Consider the following 26364-nt stretch of genomic DNA (forward strand, 5'->3'; position numbering starts at 1 on the left):
AATGCCCAATGGAGGAACCTCTCCTTGCTCCAGGTAGGGTACCTTCAATATGTCTGCCTACTGGGACATCGGAATGGCTAGGGATAAACAAATTGTGGCATATTCTTACAATGGAACACTACTCAGAAATGAAAAGAAAGGAACTACTGATATATACAACAACGTGGATGAATCTCAAAAACATTTATGCTGAGTGAAAAAAGCCAGACCCAAAAGAATACATACTGTATGAATCCATTTATATGAAGTTCTAGAACAGACAAAACTTATTGATAGCAACAGAAAGCAGATCAGGGTTGCCTGGTTAGAGGGAAGGGATTGACTACAAAAGGTCACAAGGAAACCTTTTGGGGATAATGAAATGTTTTATGTATTGACTGTGGTGGATGAAGTTTGCATGGGTGTATACAATTATTAAAACTCATTAAGCTGAGCACTTAAAATCCATGCATCTTATTGTATGTAAATGATATCAATTAAACTCACAACAACAGCAAAACAAATGAAAAGGAAATGTAATGTTACTCGCACATGAAATTTCCTAACCCCAAAACTATTCCCACATACTTTCCCTGTAAAGACTTGAATCTGGAAAGTCAGAGAAAACCAGGGCATGTTTCCCGCTAGCACTAAGGGCAGGAGAACCATCTTTGGCCTTAATTTTTCAGCTTGCCTTAAACCTAATTGCTTTTCTATGTTCAGGTTAGGCAGCGCTCTCTAATGTATTTTTGGTCATTAATTTAAACGTTATGCTTGACTTAACTGGAATGTTCACACTTTGATATAAATCTCCTACATAGCACATTTATATTCTCCATTTGTGTTCCCACAGTGATTAACAGGTTATCTTGGCAAGGAGAACAAGTCACTAACCTGAATCACGTCGTAGATGTAGACCCACCTCTGCTGTCCCCTTAACCTTTTTGCTGCTTATCGTCACCTGTGTTGAGGCTGTTTTTATCTATATTTTCTGCCTAAATTTAAAAAAGGCAAAAAATCTAACACATTTGCCTGAGTTCCATAATGGGAACTTTATTTTGCCACATCAAATAATAATCTAGGTCCCACACTAGGGCAATTGCAAATTACATTTTTAGTACAGCTATCTGTGTTTCAAAATAATAAACAAAATGAAAGACTTTTAAAGGAGTTTATAAAGTATATGACAGACCAACATTAGTCATTTTCTTTCTTTGAGGTTTACGGTCATTATTAGTCTTATTTCACAGGTGTGGCTTTGCTGACAGTCACCTCAAACCAAATCCCTGTGAGCATGAGACAGACAAAAGACACAGGAATGGAGGGCTCCGGAGTCGTGATGTTGGGAGGTACTCGGAAGGGGAAAGGAGCTCTCAACCAAACTTCATCTACTTCACATGGGGACACAGGGTATTGAGGAGTAGGTCATTTCTAGGTTTTCTCTCAGTTTAGAGCATTTCTGGGCTGGAATCCCAGCCAGAACTTCCACTGACTTCCCTTAAAATAATCAGAACCTAGACCCCACCTTTGGCATCTCTGAGTTCAGAGTTTATGGCAATCTCAGTCCATGTCTGTAGGAGGTCCTACTGGTCTATACAGCTATCCCAGTGGACAGGCCAATACACAGCCTGCCATACCCTCTGCCCCTCCTGCTGATGAGGGAGGCCCTCGTGTGTTTCTTAAGCTTGTTGCCCGTGTTCCATACCATGTCATCCTGGCTTCCTCCTCCCACTTACATTAGAGCCGACTGGACAAGAGTAGACACCTCCACACAGTGACTGACACAGGCAGTCAATCTCTAGTCTGGCCAGTGACCTATGAGGTAGCCTAGAGTAAAAAGCCTCAGCGCACCGGGAATTTGAGTTTTGGGGAGTTTGAATTTTAGATAGACATGGAGATAGGGATAAAGATAGAGATGATGGAAATAGAGATAGCAATGGAGTGTTTCTGAGAGATACATGAGTTGGAAAGATGCATATATTCAGAGAAGACAAAATGGAACCAAAATTATGGGTTAGCCAAAAGTCAACCAATGCAGAAGAGAAAATTCATGAGGAGGGAGCAGAAGATCGGAGACAGGCTTTTAGTCACCCTAAAAGCCTGGAGTGGTGGATAGATGCCTACCTGCTCAGAGGGGAGAATGATACAGCCTACAGCCTAGTGGTTCACTGGATTTTCTAATCCCTAAATTTTAATCCAGGATCCCTGAGGCTGGGCTGCAGGGCTGTTCCTAGGATTACACAAGATTTCTAACTCCTTACTCCTGTCTATTTCCTTACAGGAAGACCCTATCATTGATTAGACAGGAGTGCGTCTCTTTCTGGCATGGAAAGATCAGAAGAGAAAGGAAAAACAATCCCCAGTCTATGTAGATGGGTTTTTTGCAGGCCAATGTGGTCTCTTTTTCAGCAATGCAAATCTTTTGCTGGATAAAATCTCAGAGCAAGACCTTCAATAATGCTTCAATTATGCAAGAGAACTCCTCTTGGTCTTGCGGACAAGAATATCCTAACAGAAGCAAAAGTGTTTCCAAGTAAGTTACTCCTTTCAGTTATTATCCTCATCTAGAGGCCAGGGGTGGTGAGGCAGAGCAGGAGAATTACTGGGGGCACTTATCACAGTCACATGGCTCCCAATCACCCGGAGATGCTCAGAATCTGGAGGAGTCTGCTGGAGGTAGTGGGAGAGTTGCCAAGTGAATTTTGAAAAAGCTCCCTAGACCAGCCTTTCTTAAGCTTTAATGCGCATAAGAATCACCTGAGAATCTTTTAAAAATGCAGATTCTGTTCAGTGGGTCTGGGGTGGAGCCTGAGAGATTCTGCATTTCTAACAAGCTCCAATAAGATGCTGATCCCACTGGTCTGGGGACCATGCTTACAGATGAGATTGTGCGGAGAAAAGCCGCTCCCAGTGTAACATCATGTCATTAGTGCTCATTAAAATACATGCGTAAATCACGGCCTCTGAGGCTTTGAGAGCTATTCCATGTCACTTGGTAGGGAACGTAAATGAACCGACTCTGAATCCCTTTAGTAAAAAGGAAAATACTTGAGCACTTATCCCTGAATTCTAAACCATTATGAAACTGATGTCGGTGATTCTTTTTTCTTAGCAAATTTGTAGCTTTTGAGCTAGAAGAGCGAACAGGCTAGGCAGGAAGGCTAGAGAATAGTCAAGAGACAATTCCAGCTGGCCAAGTTGTTTCATGAATAAAACCTTAACACCGCACGGAGAGGAAAAGGGGAACCATCCAGAACTAAGCACATTTTATGGAAACAGGCTCTACTTCAGACTAGGTATTTAGCACTTAAATCCCTCCCCCTTACACTGACCAATCCAATCCGTTTTATAAAATCACCTGAGAAAGTGGGGTGTCTATCATAGATGGGCAGACTTACTAGTTGTTTCCAAAGACTCTTAAAAGCCTTGGGCTAAAGGTACTGTGCTCATTGTCTAGGGGCGGGCCGTGGGGAGGGGGGAAAGCCTTCCACTCTGGCTGTTGACTATATAAATGTGTGTAAGGACTCCTTCTGAGATGGAGTCCCATGTACAAGATCGCCACCTTTAGAGAGGATGAGCTCGAGGACATCTAGGGCCGGCTCAGTCTCAAAGCCAACCAGGACCCCTGCAGATGACTTTTCAGCTTGCCAGTCATCTACCCACCAACCCCAGAATCCCACTACCTTCTGTGATATAATCTGGGAAGCTACACAAGCCATAGACACTGCCTAGGTATTCCTGGGGGCTGCAGTAGGTTCTCTAAAAGTGGTGAGATCATCCTTGGTCAGCTGCTGGCCAACAAGGTGACCGACTGGCATTGCCTTTTAGGTGGTGGACATTGATCTTGGGCACCTTGGAGGTGTGCGACATTTCCCTGATTACTCTGATTATTACCCTTGGACTTCCCACAGGGTGACCAACTCTTTCTGGTTTGCCTGGGACTTTCCTAGTTTCAACAGTGAAAGTCCCACGTCCCAAGAAAACTCCCAGTCCCCAGCGAACCAGAATAGTTGGTCACTTCTCAGCCTAGTGAGGTCTGGATGGTGAAGAAATCATGTGGGAAGATACGAAAGGAACAGAAAAGCCCAAGGAAACTGGAAGATGGAACTTTTCTGGATCCTAGCAGTTATTTAGGAATTGGGATTTATTCATAAGTATATTAAAGAAGAAGGTTTTGGAGGAGGGGCTGGGGGCTTAAGACCAACTAGGAAGCTTTTCCTATAACTGGCTGACTTGCAACTGGGAGGTGTTTTGTTTTAATGACGTTGCCTGCTCCTCTCCAACATCACTGAAATTTCAAAGATGAAGATAGAGGGAGAAATGTTCCCTTGTGCTTGTGTAGTAGACAAGAGCTTGACCATTAACTCCAACACACTTCTGAGGATGAGGCCAATAGGAAACCTGTGAGAAGCACCAACGGATAAAAAGAGCTGACACTATTATTGAACCTAGAGAATCAGGACACAAACCTTAGGATGCATTTTCTGAAACCAAGGATGCCAAAAAGAACCAAATTCCAAACTATAAGCTAATACTAAATTTGATATTTAAAAAAAAGAGAGAGAGAAAATCTTGTTGGAAGCCCACATTGGACCAGGTACTAATTTTGAACCCTTAAAATAACCAGGTACTAAAATCCTAAGAATACCAAGCCACAATAAAGATGTAACAAGCCTGATTTTTTGGACTCTGACTTCAGTGTCCATCTTAACCAAGCAGGATTAATTCATGACCTAGGAGCTCCGCGAGCTTATGTTTATTTATAATATTCAATATTCCCATAAGAATGAATGTTCCAAATGGAAGGCTGCATTTGATAATGCCCATTTCTTCATTAAGATTTCATCATCCACCTACATTAAAAAGCCTTTCCCTATACTCTGTGGCTTTTGCTTTCACCTTGTTTATTCCTGCCTTATTTGCTTAATCTTGAGATTCTGGCTTCCCAGGCACTCTCAAATTTGAAACAAGCAAAGTTTGTGCATTAGTGTGTCCTGGGCATGCATGATTTATGAAAGGCAGGTAAAATAGCACAATTTAATGGTATAAAAGAGACTTTTGTTTTAAACATTAAAGTGAAAGTCAAGAAGTGGCAACAATGGATGGGATATTAGAACATACAGTTGTAAAGAAGTTTGGGTCAAGAGTTAACCAGTTCTTACTTGGTCTACTTTTTAACCTATGGACTGACGCTCGCACCAATTTAAAAAGTTATAAGAAGCCCTGACATTTGATCAACTAAAAAAGTGCTTCATATTGTTATTTGGATAACTTATCCAACCAAACTCTCACTCCGCAAGAAAAAAATTAATTACTAACATTTATATCAATGGAGAAAACAAACATCTTTGACCAATCTAAAATAAATTAGTTTTCTCTTTATTAGGTGTCCTAATCATATTCAGGCAATTTTCTGCCATAAAATTCTTCCTTTTACGGAGTCTTTTGTAAATCACTCTATCAGTTAGTGTTATCAAATCTCTTCAAGTCAAAACCTTCATACTATCAAGAGAACTACCCTTCCTGAGTAAGATTAGAGTCCAACTCTTGCTATATGCCCATGTAATAGAAAGGCTCAATACACAGGACTATTTTTCTCACTACAAAATATGACCTTAAATAATATAATTTTTGTATAATAACTATAATAAAAATATACTTAGTAAACAAAATCATAATTAATCATTCCAAATGATACCTTGTATTTGAGACGTTCCAACCACTTCACACACAAACAAGTCATGTCCAACCTTTCTTCACAGATGGCTAAAGAATTCATGAGATTATAACTCAAGTCCTCAAATAACAACATCATAACTTTATATCTAGGTTTTTGATGTGTCATGCAATGATTGCTCATAAATGCTTCCAGAAGACCTGAAAGGTTTCAAATCATTAGGAAGTGAAGACTGATAAGCTCATGGCTTGAGCAAGCTCAGGATTCACCGGCAACTTGATACTTTGCTTCCTACTTAAGCCTTCCATGACCTTGATGGCGGAAGCAGCTCTGAACCACATTCAACATTCAGGGCGCTTGTCCACGTCACAGAACACTCACCAGGGGATAGAGTTCTACATGGCACATGGACATAATGGGTTACCTTGTAGATTTTGCAATGGCAGAGTCATAATGCCTCCGGCTGCAGCTGCTGCTACAAGACCTTGGATGTTGGTGAGATTCGCAGTAGGCAGCGTGAGGACCAGTCCTTGTTGCCCTCCTAGCTGTCCAGCCATGTTGAAGGGAATGAGGATAGGCTGGTTGAGGGCTGGCGTGCCTCCCGGCATCACGCCAGCCACAGCAGAGGCCAACTGCTGTGCCGTCAGAAGTGGCTGCAAGGAAACAGAAAATCCTAGCTCACTTTCCAGTGGAACCAAATCATGGCTTTTAGAGCATTTTTCTTCTACTTAAGCAGGATCAGAAGTTCCTGAACAAATAGCAAAGAAACATGCTCTATTCCAGAAAAAAAAGATTGACTGGTAGGAAAAAAATTGAAATCGCATTTTATTTTTTTGGAAAATTTCATTTGGTTTGGACTTCCTCTAAGGAGCTCAAATAACTTCAAAAGTAATATCTTACACATATATTATTCTTTCAATGAATTTTCATTTGCTCCTACCCTTATATATTTGAAACTTTCTGCTAATTTATTCTGTGTTGTTCCAGAAAGAACTCATTGGGATCAGGGTATCTTTTTTTTTTTTTTTTTGGCTCAAGAATAGCAACAAAATTCTATTTTTATCTATTATTAGCAAAAGTAATGTAAAAGATATACATTATTTGCTGGTAAGTCTGTAGTGACACTAATGTGCAATTTAGGACCTGTACCCTGGCACAAGGCTTTTGGAAAGCAATTTGGAAATCAATATCGAGAGCTACAAAAATATTCATCCCCTTTTGACTCAGAATTTACTCCTGGGATATAGCCTGAAGATGTAATTCAAACAGAAAAAGATAAATGTATGAAAATATACATTATATTTTAAAGTACATAAATGTTGAAAAATAGTTTGTTACAATATCAAAGTTAAGATATTACATAGTCTTTAAAATGGATCATTATGACACCTCCTTAGAAAAATAAAAAATGTTTATAATATGAGAATACATAAAATAAACCGGATAACAATGAAGCAAATGCTAATGAAATCATTATTAAAATGGTAAATCATATATGTATAATGACACGATCTAAAAAGGAATATAGAAAAATAAAAATGTTTGATGTGGATAAATTTTAAAATCTTTTAAATATTTCTTTAGTTATCAATCTAACATTCTTTGCCCAGTTAAAATGGCATTAAAAATACACGTTTATTTCCACTATTTATCCAATAGCCATTGTTTGACATAGAAAGGCAGCCTCATAGGTGTACAGTTCGGGTACCAGACATGTTTCCGCTTGGGGGTGGGTTCTACACCTGGATGATGAAGGAAGGATTCCTGCCCTGGCCAAGTCAGATGCCTGAGGGTCATTGATCTTGGAGTCCTTGATCCAGAACTTTCATTGCACCCCTGTGGGAGCTTTGTGAGACATAATCCCATGGCAGTTTTTCTTCTAGAGGAACAAATATAAAACTCTCATTGAGGGGTTTTAACTTTTTTGTTTTTAATGCAGCATGATCCTGTAAAGTAAAAGGTAATTAAATATAGACATAATACAAAGCCCGGTATCTAATAGCCGGGCCCTATTCTAATGCTGCTGTATGTGTATTAGCTCCGTTATCCCACCACTGAGATACAGAGAAGTTAGTAACTTGCCCAAAGTTCCATATCTAGTGGGGGTGGTGGGTTCAAGTCCAGGCTGTTCCAGAGCCCATGTATCACCCCTTTCTCATCACGCCTTCTCAATACACAGAACGAATTTAGAGAAGTGGGGCTGTCTACTTGAAGAACGGGGGGAGGAGGGCTGAGCCCACTCTCTGGTCATTCCCTACGGTCTCCCTTCAAGGCCCCTTCTGGGAAGCCCTCTGAAGATGCTCTGGGACTCCACGCAGCCTAGTTTTAGAACTGCTCTAGACTCTGGGGGCCTAGCTCCTAATACATTTGCTAGACTTTACTAAATTCTCACAAAGTAACTGTGCCTCTCTTTAAAAAAAAGTGAAGTTACTCTAAAACACAAACATAAACATATTTTTTAGGAATAAGTATAAAGTTATAAGCTGGTTCTCAGATTGCTGGTGTTATACCACTGCCAACAGTAATATCGTGACGAGAGGGAAGGCAAACGGGTAGTCCTCAGACTGCTTACAGGCCACAGATTTGCGGGTTTTGGCCTGTAACATTCTTTAAATTGAACTTGCGGGCTTAAAGCAGGGCACGCACTCTCCAGTTTGTCATAGCACCCAGCACTTCTCACTGTCTGGGTCTGCTATGCTATTTACATAACCCAGTGGCATTAGAGTTTGTCACCCTGGTATGTTCACACACATACACACACACACTTGCACACACACATATACACATGCATGCCATACGATGTCACAAGCATGAAATTAGAAAGGGCATGGCTGGAAGAAGCCGGTTTCTGAGATCCCCAGCAAGACTCTCTCTAGGCTTCCGTAAGAGCAGACATCTTCCCAGGTTTTCCATCCTCCAGCACAGAGGTATCTGTGCTCTGAGATGTACGTTGGGATCTGAGGCCGTAGGGAGACTTGATGGTGGCTGGAACAAGAAAGTGAAGACCAACCCAAACTCTAAACTTGGATTTTCAAGCTTTGAACTGGTGAGCCACCAAAGTGCTGAAAGTGATTAATTTCCAGGAGCAACAATAACAACAAAAGAGAGAGAAAGGCCCAAGAATCAGCATCTTTTTCCATAAAAACAGAGCTAACTCTGAAAGCTCACACTAAATGACAGAAGTAAAAAAAAACCAGCCCAACCTTTTATAATTGTGTTCTACATCTCCATATAACCACACCAGGCTGCAAAAACAAATACTGGACTTTAAAAAATAATGAATGTATTTCTTTATTAATGCAGGAGCTGTATGTGATGTACAGTATTGTCAAACCCAATAAGCTGAACTTGCATTAAAATTGCATTAACTTTTTTATATTAAATCACATCTTGTATTTCAAAAATGGCTATCGTAAGGTTGAAATAACTTAATTTTCTTCACACTCCAGTCATTAAAGTTTTACTTTCTAGAAAACCACATGGTAACCAACAGCATTATTGTAGTGGGTTTTAAAAAGAAAAGAAAAGTTTCCAAATGATTAAAACCAACATTTCCTTTAAAAAGAGAGAAAAGTTCTGCAAACACATATTTTCCTCCATGGTATTTAATAAATAATGTAGTCATAGAGCTTCCCATACAAAAATTTATCACCCTCTTTGCTCCGTTGGAGTTAACTGGATTTAACTCATTATTATTTATTTGGTTATTTATACGGTTAAACCATCCTAAATGCAGCCTGATGGAAAGCAGTTGAGAGATACTGACCTGCGGCCCAACCGGGAATGGGGGGTGGGTCTGACTGGCCTGGTGCTGGTCAGGAGAGCCTGGGTCTGAGAGCGCCGGGTTTCCTCTGGCCCCTGGAATTCAAAAGAGAAGTGCTCCCTTAATATAAGATCCGGCCTGGGAACTGCACATGACCCCATTTTCCTGTGATGTCACATAACATTAAGGCACAGATGATATGTCAGAGTGGTTTATCAATAGCTCCAGCACTCAAATCACTTGTCAACTGCATAAATTATGCTAACGGACATTCAGGATGGCTGAAGTCATTCCAGGAGGTAGAAGGCTATGACAGCGGGGAAAGTGACACTATCATCAGTCACTCCAATAGGCTTGCATTATACATCAGTTTGCATGGGATACGCCACTGTGTCGCATGTGTGGGAAACTGCATCCCTTATGCATAGGCAGGCAACAGCTAATCTAATCTCCCAAAGCAGGAGAAAGCGTGATCTCAGACACGACCAAGTACATCTACATTATCCCTTAATATGGCTTCATACCCTTAAGCCCTTTCTCCATATACACTTTAGACACTGAATCTTGTGAATGTGTTTTCCTAAAAACAAGGCCTTTTTCAATGTTGCCTTATGTGATGTCCAAAAAATACTATGGACCTCCTTAAGCAAGCTTCCGGGGTGCTAACTGAAATAGTAGGAACCCCACACTACCTCCAGGGAGCCCCACTATGCTAAGCACAGAAAACAACTTTGGCCTTTACTGGAATCCTGTTGGATGCCGACGCATGAAAAATGAAATTCCATCAAAACAGCAAATCTTTCAAACCTTTTTAAACATTATAGTTTCTCTGTGTGTGCTTATGTGTTTTGTTTCAGGACGAATCGTAGCAGGGAAGATAGTGGCAGTAACAATAAATATATGAATAAACAAACAAATAAATCAATCTAGCAGCATTTTTGAGGGATTTTAGTTGGTAGCTTTTGTTTTCTTCTTGGTTGAAATCTGATCCCAAGCCATTCCTAACAAGATCCTCTTTCTTGATATTTGTCCTATGAATAGCAAGTGGAAAACAATTCCACCCTGTTTACTGGCATGCCGTGGATGACCAAGAAAAAAAGATAGGATTCTGTCACACTTATAAATTTTAAAGCAGGTATTATTGGCTCATTTAACACATATTCTTCTATATATTCTCCAAAGGGATAGACTTATAAATAATGAAAATGTGGAAAAAAATATTTCAGCACATTAAGCTACAAATAAAATTGACTGCTACATATTATCCAATTGACTTCTATCTCCACAGTGATGTGTCAATCACAACAGCATTTTATAATAGGATTAAGCAATAAATGTGCAAAGCCATTATGCAGAAATCTGAAAATCTGATTAATTCGTAATATTTTTTGGTGCAGAAAGTCAGGAATGGACATTGCTTGGGGAATACTTACAAGCATTCTATTGAAATTTCTAAATTGATTTGGAACAAACTAATAAAAACACAGACTTGCTGACATTTTATGAAGTGAATTCTGTCAAAATATGTTTGGCATTTTAATGATCGCTGTCATTTAATAACAAGAGTAAGATGACCCATCATAAGATGCCAACAATTTCCCCATAATGTGCAGGAGACCTTTCTTCTGAATTTTTTATATGTGATTTACTTACTATGCTTGAGTAGCAGGCCACTTGAGACGAGAGGTGCATTACACAGTGTAAATCTTACAATTTCTGTTCTTATATACCCAAGCCTATTTTGCCTTAAAATTCTCACCAGAGCTTTACGTACCTTTATAGAGCTAACCAGGTCCCAAAGTGATGCTTTTTGTCAAATATTCAGATTAGGTAAATTCTCAAATGGCTAAAAATCTACTTGGGTTTAGTTTCTGAAGATATTTTAAAAATTTCGTTGCTTCTCCAAATTCACCATGCGTGGATTTTTACACCAGATTGTGAAAAGAGAGTTTCACAATGCATAGAAAAAGAGAAAAATCCTTTTACACAGTTAAAAAAATATATCTTCATTTTTAAAAATCTCTATACCGCGCCAAGACCTTCTGTCCCATATTTCTTTTACGCGTACCAGGCCCACTTTTTGACTCTGTTCCTAATGACATCCCATTGCGATGTTTAGGATCTGTCCCACACAAGCACTGCGTCAACAAGATTGCATGTTTGTTACCCTCAACTTTACACAGATTACATTTGCTTATATTTTATTCTCTGTTACTGGAGGTCCCCACCAGCGTGCAACAGCTTGTTTTGAGGCTGGTTATTCTCAAAAACCATGTTAGGTTCAGTACAGGGCAATTCCACACAATTTCACGTGTAAAATGAGGTCTTTCACAGGCTCTAGAGGAGATTATGTATGCTCTCCTGCCTGGATCAAAAAGTAATGTTTCTTCTTAATGCACATCTCCATTTTCCCCAAACACATGTATCACGCTTAACCTTGTAGGACGATAAACTAATCTGTCTGGTTGTAAGGTGGCTTCCAAATCAGGGGTCTTCTAGGAGCCAGAGGGGGAACCCAGCAGTCAGAATGGATAAATGACATTGGCTAAGGGCTTCAGAGAGATTGGAAGCAACGCTTAACCTGCGTTAGCAGAGAATTTGAGGTTAGAGATTTCCATGGGCACAGATACGAAAACATGAACTTAAATGGGTTGGTCAGGTTCCTCCTGATCAGGATCCTAGGAAACATGTTACCTCTCTGGAGATCAGGGAAGTCCGGAAAGCTCTCCGTGGGCTGTTCTGAATTTAATAGTCTGTGCTTTTCAGGCAAGTGTGAGCTCCAGTAGGGCAGGGACTGCATTCGCTGGTTCACACTTTCATACACTCAGCCCCTAACATAGGCATTTCGTTCGTATTGATGGAACATTCACTCGATAGAAATAGAGGCTTGGCTTTTAATTTGGGAGTGGTATAATTCCTTTAAGATAGATATTGGCATCCGCTTGACTACTTACTGCTGTTGAGCATAAACCTTGGAAATGTCTGTAAACTATTAGCTTATTGGCAAATTCTACCTCGAATTTAGCTCTGCCTCTTAACTGGGTATGTGAACTTGGGCTTGTTTTCCAGCTTCTTTATGCAGCAGCTTCCTTCTTGTACAATCCTGGGAAAATAACAGTACCTCCCTCATAGGGTTGCTGTTGTGAGGATTAAATGAGCAAATATATTTGTAAGTTTCTTGGAACAGGGAATGCTTGCCACATATGTGCTATTTCTCTTGACTATCATTATTTAATGAGATTTAATTTCTATTTAATATAGTATTTAGTATTATTTAATTTGTCCATCATATTCACCTGCCCTAAGTCAGCTCAATACGTACTCCCATCCCTATGTGTGCAGTCCACATTCCCTCATATACCACCCTAACTGCACACTCTGTACCATTTGATGAAAGTTTGGAACTGAACTAAATAGTCAGGGCTTTAAGGGGCTATGAAGTGAGATATTTACATATAATGCTTCCTTTCGTCCGCAGTAGCATGATCAGTAAATACGGCACAAAGATACTGGCAAATAGCTTCTAAAGTCTCACACAGACCATGATTTAGACCTGTAGTTCTCACCCAGGCCTGTGAATCAGAATGGTATGTGGAGCCTCTTGAACACACAGAGGATCACATCCCTCATGAGGCTATGACAGAAGATCTAAGGGGTGGCTTACATGGACAGTTTATACAACTCCACTCGTGATAAAGACCACAGGGAGAAAGCAGTGGCTTAGACGCTGCCCAGGCAAGTGTGAATCTCCTTCTTGCTGAGGATGCCATACACAACTGGTTTTAACACTAGCAGATGGGTCATCAGCTAGCCTTACCAGTGTGGCCTTCCAAGTTTCTTCACCTGGAGCATTCCTCCATCGTGATCCCAGTTGACTTCCAGCTTAGCAAGTGGAAGAACCATCTCAGACACATCTATTTTGTAATTATAACGTTCACAGGTAATTCAAGGAGTGTAAAAACTGATTTTAGAGTCATCATAATATAAAATTTAAAATAGCTATATAATAGGAGTCAATTCTCTGCAAATACAGGACTCCTGATATAAGTCTGTTAAGGAGAGGATAGGTCATAAATGGTCAAGACATTGAAAGACCGATTAGGAGTTTGGCTGGTACACTAGCTTAAAACTTATTTTTAATTTTAAAATGCCTGCTTGTCAGAACATTGGTTCATTCAATACCATCTTTCCAGTGTTGATCTCAGATCAGAAACCTGCAAAGGTGCCTATAGATCTCTCTGCTCTGGAGGGCCTAGACTATCTGCAGAACTGAGAGGGGTGATACCCCAGACCCCACACTCCTCACTTCAGTGCCTTCCTGAGGAAGGAGCCTTGCAAGTTCCCTCCCCACCCAACTCAAGGTCAGAGTTCCTGAATGACCATCACTCATTCCTCCTAGCAAGTTAGTTTTCCTTTTACAAAAATTTTTTTTTTTTTTGGTATCATAGGTTTTCATTAACTAAGGCAAACCAGGCTCAGCACCTCCTGGGTACTCTATTTATTTTATTTTATTTATTATTATTATTTTTTTGGTGAGGAAGATCAGCCCTGTGCTAACATCCATGCTAATCCTCCTCTTTTTGCTGAGGAAGACCGGCTCTGCGCTAACATCTATTGCCAGTCCTCCTCCTTTTCTCCCCGAAAGCCCCAGTAGACAGTTGCACGTCATAGTTGCACATCCTTCTAGTTGCTGCATGTGGGACGCGGCCTCAGCATACCCGAGAAGGGGTGCGTCGGTGCGCGCCCGGGATCTGAACCCGGGCCGCCAGTAGCGGAGCACATGCACTTAACCGCTAAGCCACGGGGCCGGCCCCCTGGGTACTCTAAAGGTAAAATAGGTGTGCACTTCAGAAGATGTGCACTCCAGTACAGAGTTTTAAGTACCACCCCCCCCACTACACTTTTAGGAGGTGACTCTTCCAAATAAGTAATTTTAAAAAACAAATATAAAATTTTTAAGCCTGAGAAGATATACTCCTTTCTGAAGCCTTAACCTAGTACCTTTGCAAAGAAGATATGATGGCCAGGTAGACTGAGAAGGAAGCAGAGTTACAACATGAATTGCTCATCCTGAATAAACCAGTTCCGCCTTCTCCCACGTGTAGGTCATCCCTCCAATGTTCAATGCACAAGATTCCCTTGTTAATGACCAATGCATTTTTAATGAATCAGGTTCTTTAGAGGGAGAGTCAGGATTTCTGTTCTCTATGCATTAGCACAAACATAATCACATGAAGGTCACAGGGATCCCTCAGCTTTTTCTGGTATTCGTACCTTCCTTACCCACTGGTTGCAGTTTTCACCAGCGAGTGAGGGGATGCAAAGGTTGCTTATTATAAGATGAACAGCCGAATGCATTATTATTTCATGTTGGGCACGTGAACCCAGCTAAGCAGGGCAGAAGGCCCCTCTAAATTAAACTTCCCTTCCTTTCAATTTCTTCAAGATTACTAAATGCCAAGCAGGGAGTGGAGGTGTCTATAAAAATCTTTTCAGAGCCACTGCCACCGTCTGCCACTTTTTATTGCCAACTGGGATTACTTTATGATTCTGGCCACACACATATTTATGTGCAGAACACTATACAGAGCCCCGGTGGAACTGGAGACTCTAAACTAATAAGTCATACTTGAAAATCAAACATTCATTAATTCACATAAGGGTTTGTGTGTTTTTGCAAGTTCTGTTGTCAAGTCTTTGTAACTTCACCCAGTGAGGCCTGGAGAATAGAGAATTAATGTGACAAATGGATTCCTTTATTCTTCTAGCAGGTGGCTTATCTGGCCTTTGCTGGAGGGAAATTTGGTTTTCTTTGAGTGAGGGGTCTAGGTGCTCAGGGGTTCTGAATGCTGGTATTTATTTAGAGGCTGCACATATGCATGAAAAGTCAAAGGGAGATTTGGGATATCTACATAAAGCGTAACAAGAAACCCTACAAATCCCTTATTTGGACTTCATTATCTGAAGATGTTTTTAATATAATATCTACCAAAATTATTCAATAATTGCTTCACTTCTATATGTAGACTTAGTCTATGTGTGCTCCAGAAGAGTTTGAAAACATTTTTTCTCTCTCAAAATTTACTAAATCTCCCTTCGCTCTTCCTCCAACAATTTTTTATCATTTGTTTTCACATCCATCTAATAAAAGCAGAGCTGAACTCTTGTGATATCCAGGCCAATAAAGGTCTCAATTTCTTTAAAAGCTGGCTCTAAGAAAAGCAATGAACAAAAAGAGAGTCACCAAACATACTTAAGTAAAACTCCATGCCACACGTGGGCACATAGAGAGCTTCAGGGGCTGGGTTATCCCCTAGTGTTGTTGTCTGTAAAAGAGTCTAAGTTCTTCCAGGGCAAAGACTCTTTCTCCCTCACCTTTGTGTCTCCTGCAGGCCAGCTCTGGGCCTGGGCATATGTGTATGTACATATGCGTGCATGTACATATGTGTGTGCACAGATGTATGCATGTTGGTGTTTATGTAGGTTGTAGTGATTTGGTATTCTTAAAATGATGGAGCTGTGTAACAAAGTGAGCTGAAACAATTTAGACACAGATTTTAAACCACCTGAAAATGGTTTGTCTAATTTTTTAAATGCCTTTTTTAATCTAAGAAGCTTTGCTAATTTCAATACACTTATCCCAGGAAATGGACACTTCCTCTGACAAGGTCAATGTTAGAGGCCATGCTCAACACTGCACTCTATCCAAGGATGAAGTCTTTGCTCTCGACTGGTTGATGGGACTGTGGCATGGCCCTCTGGATGCAAAGGTCATGTATGTCCTGTGCTTTTATGCCCATCTATGGATCTTCCTTTCCTGATTCACCCATGCTCAACCCTACACCAGGGCCAGCTACATAAGTTGTGGGGCTCAGTGCAAAATGAAAATGCAGGTCCCTGGCATGGGACTTAGAAATCAATCTCCCTTTCCTTGAGCTGTTGCCCCAATCCACGGCAGATGGGTGAACCCAAAGAGTCGCAACCTCCCTGCTAGGATGCACTAGATACCTGTTTCAGAGGTGGGTAGGAAGCCCCCGCTGAGCATATGACCCTCCCTGCACTTACCCAGGCTCCTGAGAAGAATAGAAGGGAGAAGGGGACAGCCACACTTGGGCTTCCAGGGGTCCTTGGGCCCCAGGGGCAGGAAGCAGGTGGCTGAGAATTCACCCTGCCCTGGGCAGGTGAGGAGACAGCAGCTGGACTGCCAGAGGCTCGAAGCCTTCCATCCACCCACATGCTCTCGTGGTCCCATCAGACTTTACTCACAAAACACAGATTCAAAGATTGATTATTAAGAATTGCAAGACAGTGATCTCAGAGCATTAAACCCCAAATATGGGGCCCTTTTGGGTGGGGAGCCCTGTGAGCTTGCAGTGGTCGCCCACCCGTGAAGCAGGCCCTGCCCATGGCTGTCTGCCTCCATTGACTCAATTTCCATACAAGTTTGGGTTACTAGTTTTCTATCAAAGGACTGCCTCACAAAGGTCCTCAAATTTTGAACATTCCACCTAAACCTACAACTCCTTTGAGAGGGTCATTTTTCCAAATCAGCGAAAAGAGTATTTGTGTCTACAGAGAAATTTAGACATGATTTTTTCCCCAACAAGAAATCGAACCTACAAATCATCAATGAATCTATTATATGTTATTATCAATGACCACATAAACATACCATATGGTGGAAAATTAAGATAAAATATTATTCTGTTTTCTATCACTTCTCAGTTACCTACGCCTATAATGAGGAGAAGGGGCATGACTTCCTCAAACAAGAAGTCATACAGAAGATGTTACATGTTTTTTCTCAGTTGTAGACCTATCCATCTAACAGTGTTACATTTTCACTAAAAAATGGAGGTTTTCTCTCCTGACTGGCTGCCAGATCATCGCCAAACTTGACAACAAGGAGACATGATCTAGATACTCCAAGGCAATGTAAGTGGCCTAGTTTTAAAGTTCTCCCAGGTTACCTACCCACGGTAAAACACACAAGAATTACTAAAAACTGATTTGAAATGTGCTTGAAAAATGGTCAAAGCTATTAAATAATCTGTTTTGAAATTTTGGTACTAGGTTAGATGAAGAGTGTGTGTGTGTGTGTGTGTGTGTGTGTGTTTGGGGTGGGGAGACGAATGGAGCTGGTCCATTCTTTCTTACCTAACACCTGTGTTATGGTACTGTGGGGTTCAAGTTGTAGAGTCAGAGTTCTATGCAGTTCTTTTTGCAACACCCCATCCTCCAGCCTTTTCCAGCAACATTCTGGTTTGTTTTCTAATATCTGCAAAGCTCTCTTTGCAGCCCTACAGACCTACAGGGCTGCCCCATCAAAAGTCTCATTACGAGTTTTTAAACTGTCTTCAGTTTATTGAGACTCTTAGCCAAGCAGCCCCACATAGATACCGGGAAACCCAAGCGTGAAAAGGAGGTGGGGTGAAATAGAGATGGCTGTGTCATGGTGACATGAGCCCAAACTCCTGGCTCAGACTGAAGTCTGGTGGGAACCACAGTGATGTATCATTGCCTTCTCCTCCAATGCCTTCCAGAGGTCTGAACTCTGCACAACCCTTCAGCGGCAAGGAGGCTGCCAATGACATTCAGAATATGATTTAAGCAAGAGCTACAACAGAATAAATCATTATTTCAGTTGGAAACGATGGCCTCTGGGTGCAGTCACTTCTGATAATACGTGTGGTACAAGATCTTGGTGACCCCCAACGCAGAAAACTTGTGGTCCTCCATCACAGTGGCTGCTTTTGTGACTGCAAAGAGCTAGTGATTAGATCATTGGCTCTCCCAGACTTTGGACCTCACAGGGCAGTCAAATTAAAGGAGCACATTAATAATTGTGTGAGTAGAAAAATCTCGACATTTAATTTTGCCAAGTAAAAACGTTTTTAAAAACTGCCATGCACTGGCATTATCACACAACAAAGGCATTTTAATGCCCTCCCCCCATCTCAAAGGATATGTTCTCTGTTTAAAGGAGAAGTCTTTAAATTGAGGAAATTTAGCCTACTGAAAAACTCACCTCATTGGACTTTTTTTTTTTTCATTTTCCCTTCCACCAGGGTCTGTTTTGTCATGGAGGGACAACAGTCTGTCACACAGCATTTGAGAGCTTCTTGTCAACATGGGATGATTTGAGGAACCAGTACGCCCTCTCACTTTACTCCTCCAGGCACAGGAAATGTCTGACTAAACACTCCTAAAATGTTTCGGCTTTTGAATAAATAATTCCTCTCCTTCAATCCTTTTTTTAGACACATCTATATAATTTTGTTTATATATAAAGTTCTATATGCCAAGTAATACATTAATTACCTGATATGTATTATTCTATCAACCCTTACAATAGCTCTATAAGGTGTTTATGATTATTATGTCCATTTATACAGGAAACTAAGCTTTACAGAGGTTAATTCACTGTCTATTACTCACATAACGAGTTAGTGACAGAGAGGAGACTGTGTCCCAGGCTATCTGATGGATGGAAGGCCCACATCATGTCAGCTATTCTACTCTACTGCTCAAATACTTTATGATAGCTAGCATCTACCGAATGCTTACTATGGGCCAGACAATTTGCTCAGTAGTCTATACACGTTTTCTCACTTAATCTCCACAGAAGCCCTGTGTTCAGGGTTATCATCCCCAATTTACAGAGTGGGAGGTTTAGACCTTAGTGGATTACATAACTCACCTATGCTCACACAGTGAGTGATAACATCAGAATTTGAACCTAGTTCCATTAGACCCCAATACTACACCACCCTATACATCAAACGCAAATGTTTCAGAGATACGGAACACAATAAATCCCAACATCATGAAGAAATTGTGTTTTTCAGATATTTTCCTCTGTACCTTGAGGAATCTGGCTCCAGACACCTTTAGGTTCCAGGTCTGGGAAAGTGGGTGATGGAGGAGGGGAAGTGGCACACAATAGGAGGAAGGTGAAGAGGGGTCCCACCATAGCCATGCTTTTCCTGTGCCACTCTTCACCAGATAGATCCTGACAAATTCCTAAGAAATAAATACCCCAATCTTCTTTAAAATAATGTTTGTAATGAACTAAATGACTTGCATTCTTACTTTAGGGTGTCCATACTCAAGGTGTGATCTCTGGACCAGCAGCATTGGCATCACCCGGGGCCTCGTTAGAAAGGCAGACCCGCGGGTCCCAGCCCACCTGGGTCTCAGACCCAGCGAATCAGAATCTGCATTGGAGCAAAGTCTCCAGGTGATTCCAACCCACAGTAAAGTGTGAGGGAGTTTATAACTCCCTCCCTCCATCCCTCTTCCTCTCCTTCTCTCATCCCTTTCTTGTTTCCTCTGTCTCTTTCCTTCCTTCCCTCCTTATTTCCTTCTTTCCCTCATTCTTTCCTTCTCTCCTTCCTTCCTTTACTTGGGTGGCATTTAAACGATAAACGCACCTAAAATGCCCAACTTTCATCAGACATTTGCAGTAGACTGTTATATACTATCTCACAAAAATCGGCGCAGGGGTGCGTGAGAATGTAGGAAGAGAAAATGTTCAAGACGAACACTCTCAATCACAGTAATAACCCTCGACCACTTCTCATCCCTTGCAACCTGGTGGGAGGACTCCCAGAGAAGAGGTTCACAGCAGGAAGAGCTGGTCCTACATTCTTAAAGGCAAGCATATTTATCCTTTTTAAAACACAACAAAACTGATGCCAAATGTAGCCCAATATCCTTGCTCTGTGATTTATGGCAATTTCCCTGACGCTTTCTCCTTCCGTATCCATATCTTTGCTTTTCCATTTGTGAGGGTCCAATGAAGATAAGAGTCTGGCTGATCCATTTCAGTTATTTACTCTCAGAACACCACATTCTTTGCAAAAGTAGCCAGAGCACCACTTTAAAAAAGGGGAATAAAAATTTTAAATCCCTTAAAGCTGAAATAAAACTGCATTTCTACAGATACTCTGAAAGGGTGGCATTTGCAATCACTCTTGCGTGCAACTAAAGATTGGTGAAAGTGGGGTCATTTAGAACTCAGCAAAGGACAGGAAGGAAATACCCCCAGAGGAATTACATTGCATGAAATTGTAGCATCACACCTAGTTAGCAAGCCCTTACGGTAATGGAGCTTCTATGACAGCACGACAACATAAAATTGTGCAGAAAGAGAAAGATGTCGCACAACTCACTATGAACAAATTACCAAGTGCTACAAAACCTTCTTCAGAGATGGGGTAACAAAACATTGCCTCTGTAATAAGATTAAGTAGATCTAGAATATGAAAACTCAAATTAATGCCCCATTAATTGATTGTCGGTTAGATATTTCCCCCTGAGAGTTGGTTATGAAAAAACCAAACAGCCAAACAACTAGTCCAATTCATGTGACTCTGACCATTTTGCTCTCACTTAGTCTATTTATTTCTTAGCATTACTGTAATTGAAAAAGTATCTATTGCTAAAAGATGCTATTAACTTGAGTGCATTCACAGAGTGTTAGATCACTAATAGACTTGGGTCATATTCTTTTATCCTTTTAGCAAAGCACTATTTTGTTGTCCTCTTGTTCTATAGATTTTGTTCCACTTAAAGAGAAATAGAACAAAGGCTTCACAGAACTTGTCGAGATTGTTTTTTATCATTATTTTAACTCTATTACATGACAGTATCAAATGTATAGCGATTTCCATTTGTTACATTAACTTATTTTTGGATCTATGTCAGAGCTCATATTATAAAAATATGCCTACTAAACATGACTTGGACTCAGATTATAACTGTAAGATTTTAAGTCCAACTACTTTTAAAATCTACTTCTTGAGTTCACATTTGACTTAAGAATGGTAGAGTCAGAATTGAAATAAGAATCAGAGCAAATTGCTAGCTACAACAGTAAAAAGGTGAAATATTGGAAGAAGAGATGTCCCATCATTTAAAAGTATAGACCTTATTTCACATCAAACCCAGGATGCTCTTGATGTAAAACTCATGAATATTTTATGTTCCACTAAGAAAGAAAAAAGCTGCCAATTAAACCATGACATGCCCCTGATTATAAGATACATCCCAATTTTTATCCCAAAATCTTCCCTTTAAGATGTCACATTAAAATATGAGGGGAAAAGATGTGTATCTCTAAATAAATACAATACATTAGTACTCACTGGCCTATATATCTATGACTTTTTGGCACAGAAAATAGGCTATAGAATAAACTGGAAATTTTACATACAATCTCTAAATATCCTCAAGATTTGGTGGGTTAGAATTTATGACTGGATTATGGTAGTTGGATAACATGCCTTGTTTAGAAGAAATAGATTCAATCAAGAAGGGATCGGGGAAGAAACTAACATTGTATGTAGAGCATCAGCTGAGAATCTGGCAACATCCTAGAATATTCTACATATGTCACTTTATTTAATCTTCATACCAACCCCATGATATTAGAATTTAGGCTCAGAAAACTTAAGTAACTGACCCAAATCCACAGCTTATTTTTTAAAAAAAGGAGGAGGAGGAGTTGGTATTCAAACGCACAGCTGGTCAAGTTTTTGTGTTCTTTCAACCCAAGCTGCTTTGTATACAGATCTATGAATTATATGCAAATCTAAGAACGTGTATAATGAGGAGCATTTAGGTGTGTCCGTGTGCTTCAGCCAAAGACCACCATGTAGTTCAACTAATTTTGATTTATAGACTCAGTGAAAGGAGGGAGAAGGCACACCATGGGGAATTGTGAGGGGTTGCAGTACAAAGGTGTTAGAAGGGACGACTTACAGGACTTGGCTTGCATTTAGGAGATATTGGAGAAGATTCAAGGTACTGGGACTTTGCTCTGGATTCGATGCTATCTGGAAGAGGAGGCAATTTTATGATTGAATATTTTAATAATTTCTCTGTAGAAGGCAGGGAAAACGAAGTAAGGCTAATGCTAGTATTGGTAAAAGAACAGTATTCACTCATATTAGGGTGACTATTTGGTCATTTTGTGGTGTGGATAATGTTCTCATTTTTGTCTGTCTTCAGACATGACTCTGGAGTGATCCTGGTTTTGTCCTGCTCCATCATGGCCAGACGGGTCTCGTCTGATGTCAACGTTCTGGGAAACCGTTTGTATTCAGGCCCTGTAGTGAGTGCCAGGCCAGCTCCCAGGTGTCAGGGCTGCTCTTCTCTTTCTCAGTTACAAAGTACAACTTTCAATTTGAGGGCATATGATAGGCCCCACATCATGGAAGACATAAGATGTGGATGATGCTATCGAATGTTAATTGTGAAATTTTTGTCAAGGCGAAGCGTTTAGTAATGAAGAGCTTCTCCTGGAAGTGTCTGCTAAAAGCAGGACGTCTGATTAGTTTCTGGTTGGCCCAATAGTTTCATCTCTCAGGAGGTTTAGGAAGCGGAGAGTGATATTGTTAGTCTAGACTTAATTCTGTTCAATAGGGCCATGTTGAGGTAACAGGATCCTTGGGATAATGTGAGCATATATTTCTAGATGGTTTACTTATCAAGAAAGGGATTGTGGGGGCAGAGTCAGATGTGCCTAGAAAATCAGATTCTGAAAAATGCAAGAAAATCATCCACAAGATCTCATAGCTAGAACTCATAAAAAGAAAGGAACAGGAGTCTTTAAAAATAATATTCTGACAGTACAGCGTGAAGTCAGAATGACTTGTGTTTTCATCTTTGCTTCACGTGTGCTATCTGTGTGACTTTGGATAAGTTACTCAACCTCTCTGATCTTAAGTTTCCTCAACTGTAAAATGGAGGTAGTAACAGCAACTGCATTATAGTTGTGAGAGTGAAACAGATTACTGAGTGAAAAGAGCCCAGCATGGTGCCTGGCATGTAATAAATGCTGAACGATGTGGCTGTCATTATCAATTATGATTGAAGTATTGTTACAAATGACATTGACATACAATGATCCAATCACAAACGATCTAGACAAAGAAGGAAAGAGGAGAGCGTGTGGCCACAGAGGACACCTATTGGTAAGGCGACCCTTGAGAGGATCCTGTAAGATCAGACACATGCAGCCAATATCCAAGAATGAATTCAGACATAGGGAAAAAATGCAGTAAGACTGGAGAATGAGGACGATTTCTAAATCTGAATTGCCACATCTAAAAACTCCTCTGAGCTCCTGTCCAGGATTTCTAAACAGCACGTTACCCACAGGTCCAAAAAAACTCAGCATCTCCCCTCTCCAAAGCTCCAGTTCCTCCTGACTGCGTGATTTCCATTCCTGTTCCTTCTTCTGATCACACGTGCTCAAACGGCAGATCTCTAAATTACCTTGCCTTGTCTCTCTGCCTCACTCCCAGAGATACCCAACTACTGAAGCACAAATCTCGCCTCCAATATTGCTGGCAGTTGTCCCTTGTCCACTTCAGCCATCCCCATTGGCACTTACTCAGATGGCAGGCATAGTCTACCTCTGGTCCGTCCTGTCTCCTGTCCATCCTACACGCTGATGGCAGTGAGACCTGCGGATACTGTAAAGGCCTGTAAGTCCAGGAGATGCCCCCACCTTCCTCTCAGACAGAAAGCTGGGTCTGGTGATGGGAGTCATAATGGTTTGGGTGGAGTGGGCAGGCAAGGAGACAGCCTCCATCAGGAGACCTGTCAGTGGGAAAGGCCAGCCTGGGAGAGATCTAACAAGAGCATGATAGCATTAGCGAGGAGCACAGGCTCTGAAGTCTATGCCTGTCCCCACCACCTACCAGATGTGGGACCTCAAGCAAGTGGCTTAATCTTTCTAGGCTCAGTTTCATCATCTGTAAAACTGAAATAAAAATGGTATCTCCTTCATAAAGTGAGCATTATGTACACTAATCCACATAAGTACACCGCATAATCACAGTTTCTGGTTCATAGTAAACTCTCAATAAATGTGAGCTTTCTTATCATCACCATTCTATTTCGAGGGAGACAGAGCCCCACCTTGGGGTCCACATTGCTAGGCATATCACCCAGCAGGGCTCCCGTGTACAGAGCAGGCAGCACTCCATGCAGCAGGCCTGGGAAACGTAGTCACAGCTGTTTGATGGGACAAGGTACTGAGCATTAGCCTCAAACATTGTCCACGTCTCAAGGGGGAGGTAGAGCCCACAGGTGTGTCAGAAGAGGAACACAGAGACAGGATGGAGCAGAGCCTGACGGCAACCTCCCCTAGTGGTTTGCAAAGGCTCTGTGGGGGGTAGGGGACAGGGGTGACAGGCACTGCTCATGGCTCACGCACAAGGGAGACAGAGCTCAGCACAGAGGGACATGCAGTCATGTGTGAGCTGTAGTGGAAAAGAATGAAAGAAATTATACATCCAGAGCACAAGGCATGATTTTCAGGGCAATGTCTGGCAGTGATGGCGTTGGCCAAAATGACTGTGTTGGTGCCTAGGAATCTATACATGGGCTGGGGTGGTCTCTGAATGTGAGCCCAAAAATGAACTCGGCTCCTGTGTGGATCATAAGCACAGATGAATATGTAGGTGGACTCTAAAAATAAGGATCGGGTAGACAACAGCCACAAAGGAGGTGCTGACAGCCCTCATGGACAAGCAAACAGTAAATGATTGCTCAGACCCCAGCCTGGATTCTATTAGTATTTTCCATTTTATTTTATTTTGTTTTGTTTTACTTTATTGTGGTAAGAACACTTAACATGAGATCGATCTTCAACAAAATTTTAAGTGCACCACACAGTATTGTTAACTATAGGCACAATATTGTACCTATAGACTTATTCATCTTGTATACCTGAAACATTATACCCATTGAATAGCAACACCCTTTATCCCCTCTGGCTAATTTCTGGCAACCACTATTCAACTCTCTGTTTCTATAAATTTGACTATTTTAGATACTTCATATAAGTGGAATCATGAAGCATTTGTCCTTCCATGACTGGCTTATTTCACTTAGCATAATGTCCTCCAGGCTCATCCATGTTGCATATGGCAGGATTTCCTTCTTTTTTAAGGCTGGATAATATTCCATTCTATGTATGCACCACATTTTCTTTATCCATTCATCCATTGATGGACACTTAGGTTGTTTCCATATCTCAGCTAAAGTGAACAATGAGATATTGTCTCACACCTATTAGGATAGCTATTATCAAAAAAACAAAAGACAACAAGTATTGGCAAAGATGTGGAGAAATTGGAACCCTCGTACACCATTGGTGGGAATGCAAAATGTGCAGCTGCTATGGAAAACAGTATGGAGATTTCCCAAAAAGTTACAAATAGAACTACCAAATGGTCCAGCAATCTCACTTCTGGGTATACACCCAGAAGAATTGAAATCAAGATCTCGAAGAGATCCTGCACTCACAGTTCACTGTAGCATGATTCACAATAGCCCAGGTATGTTTGTATTTTCTTGCAGCTACACTTTATCTGCACTTGCTTCCAGGCAGCTCTCTGGTCCTTGCACTGTAGGGGGTGCTATTCTCGGGGGGCTCTGAGTCCTAAGATCTGGGTCTGAGTCCCAAGTCTATTACCAACTGTGAGCTCTAGCCACCTCATCCAAAAATTGGGATGCTAACACTCCTCTTTGATCATTCATTCTTCATGATATTATTAAGTTCCCGCTAGGTGGAAGGCATTTTGCAAGATGCCAGGGACACATAAAAATAATACTATGTTGTCCCACTTCTCCTCATTAATTAATTCACTCATTCCCAACAAATATTTACTTAATAATGACAAGATACAGTTCCTGCGCCTTTGGGGCTACAGTCTAGCAAGGAAGTTATGAATCAAAATAATAGTTAAGTGAAGAATTATTCCAGGGGACCCCTTGAACAAGGCTTTAGGGAACCAAGGGCAGCACCAGGATGTCCCTCTCCATTTCCGCCAATTGCCCCATCAAAAGATGTTTGGGAATACTTGATCCTATTCTCATAAAACTTCCTTTGAGACATATCCTTCATGTTTAAAAAAATAAAGCCTTG

At 41.0% G+C, this 26364-nt stretch overlaps 1 protein-coding gene across 3 annotated transcripts in view; it reads right to left on the minus strand.

The window, feature by feature from the left end:
• The window catches only part of POU6F2 (POU class 6 homeobox 2), a 467650-nt gene that overhangs the window by 241945 nt on the left and 199341 nt on the right, over positions 1–26364 (minus strand). For all 3 annotated transcript variants that reach the window (XM_087435729.1, XM_087435666.1, XM_004441473.2), the window contains 2 exons: positions 9423–9514; positions 6081–6309 (listed from right to left, as the gene is read on the minus strand). In XM_087435729.1, the coding sequence (XP_087291855.1) occupies positions 6081–6309; positions 9423–9514 (321 nt within the window). The remainder of the gene's footprint in view (positions 1–6080; positions 6310–9422; positions 9515–26364) is intronic.

The sequence above is a fragment of the Ceratotherium simum genome, chromosome 1, assembly GCF_057802395.1.
Source record: "Ceratotherium simum simum isolate JZ-2026a chromosome 1, ASM5780239v1, whole genome shotgun sequence".
In the NCBI taxonomy this organism is placed as follows: domain Eukaryota; kingdom Metazoa; phylum Chordata; class Mammalia; order Perissodactyla; family Rhinocerotidae; genus Ceratotherium; species Ceratotherium simum.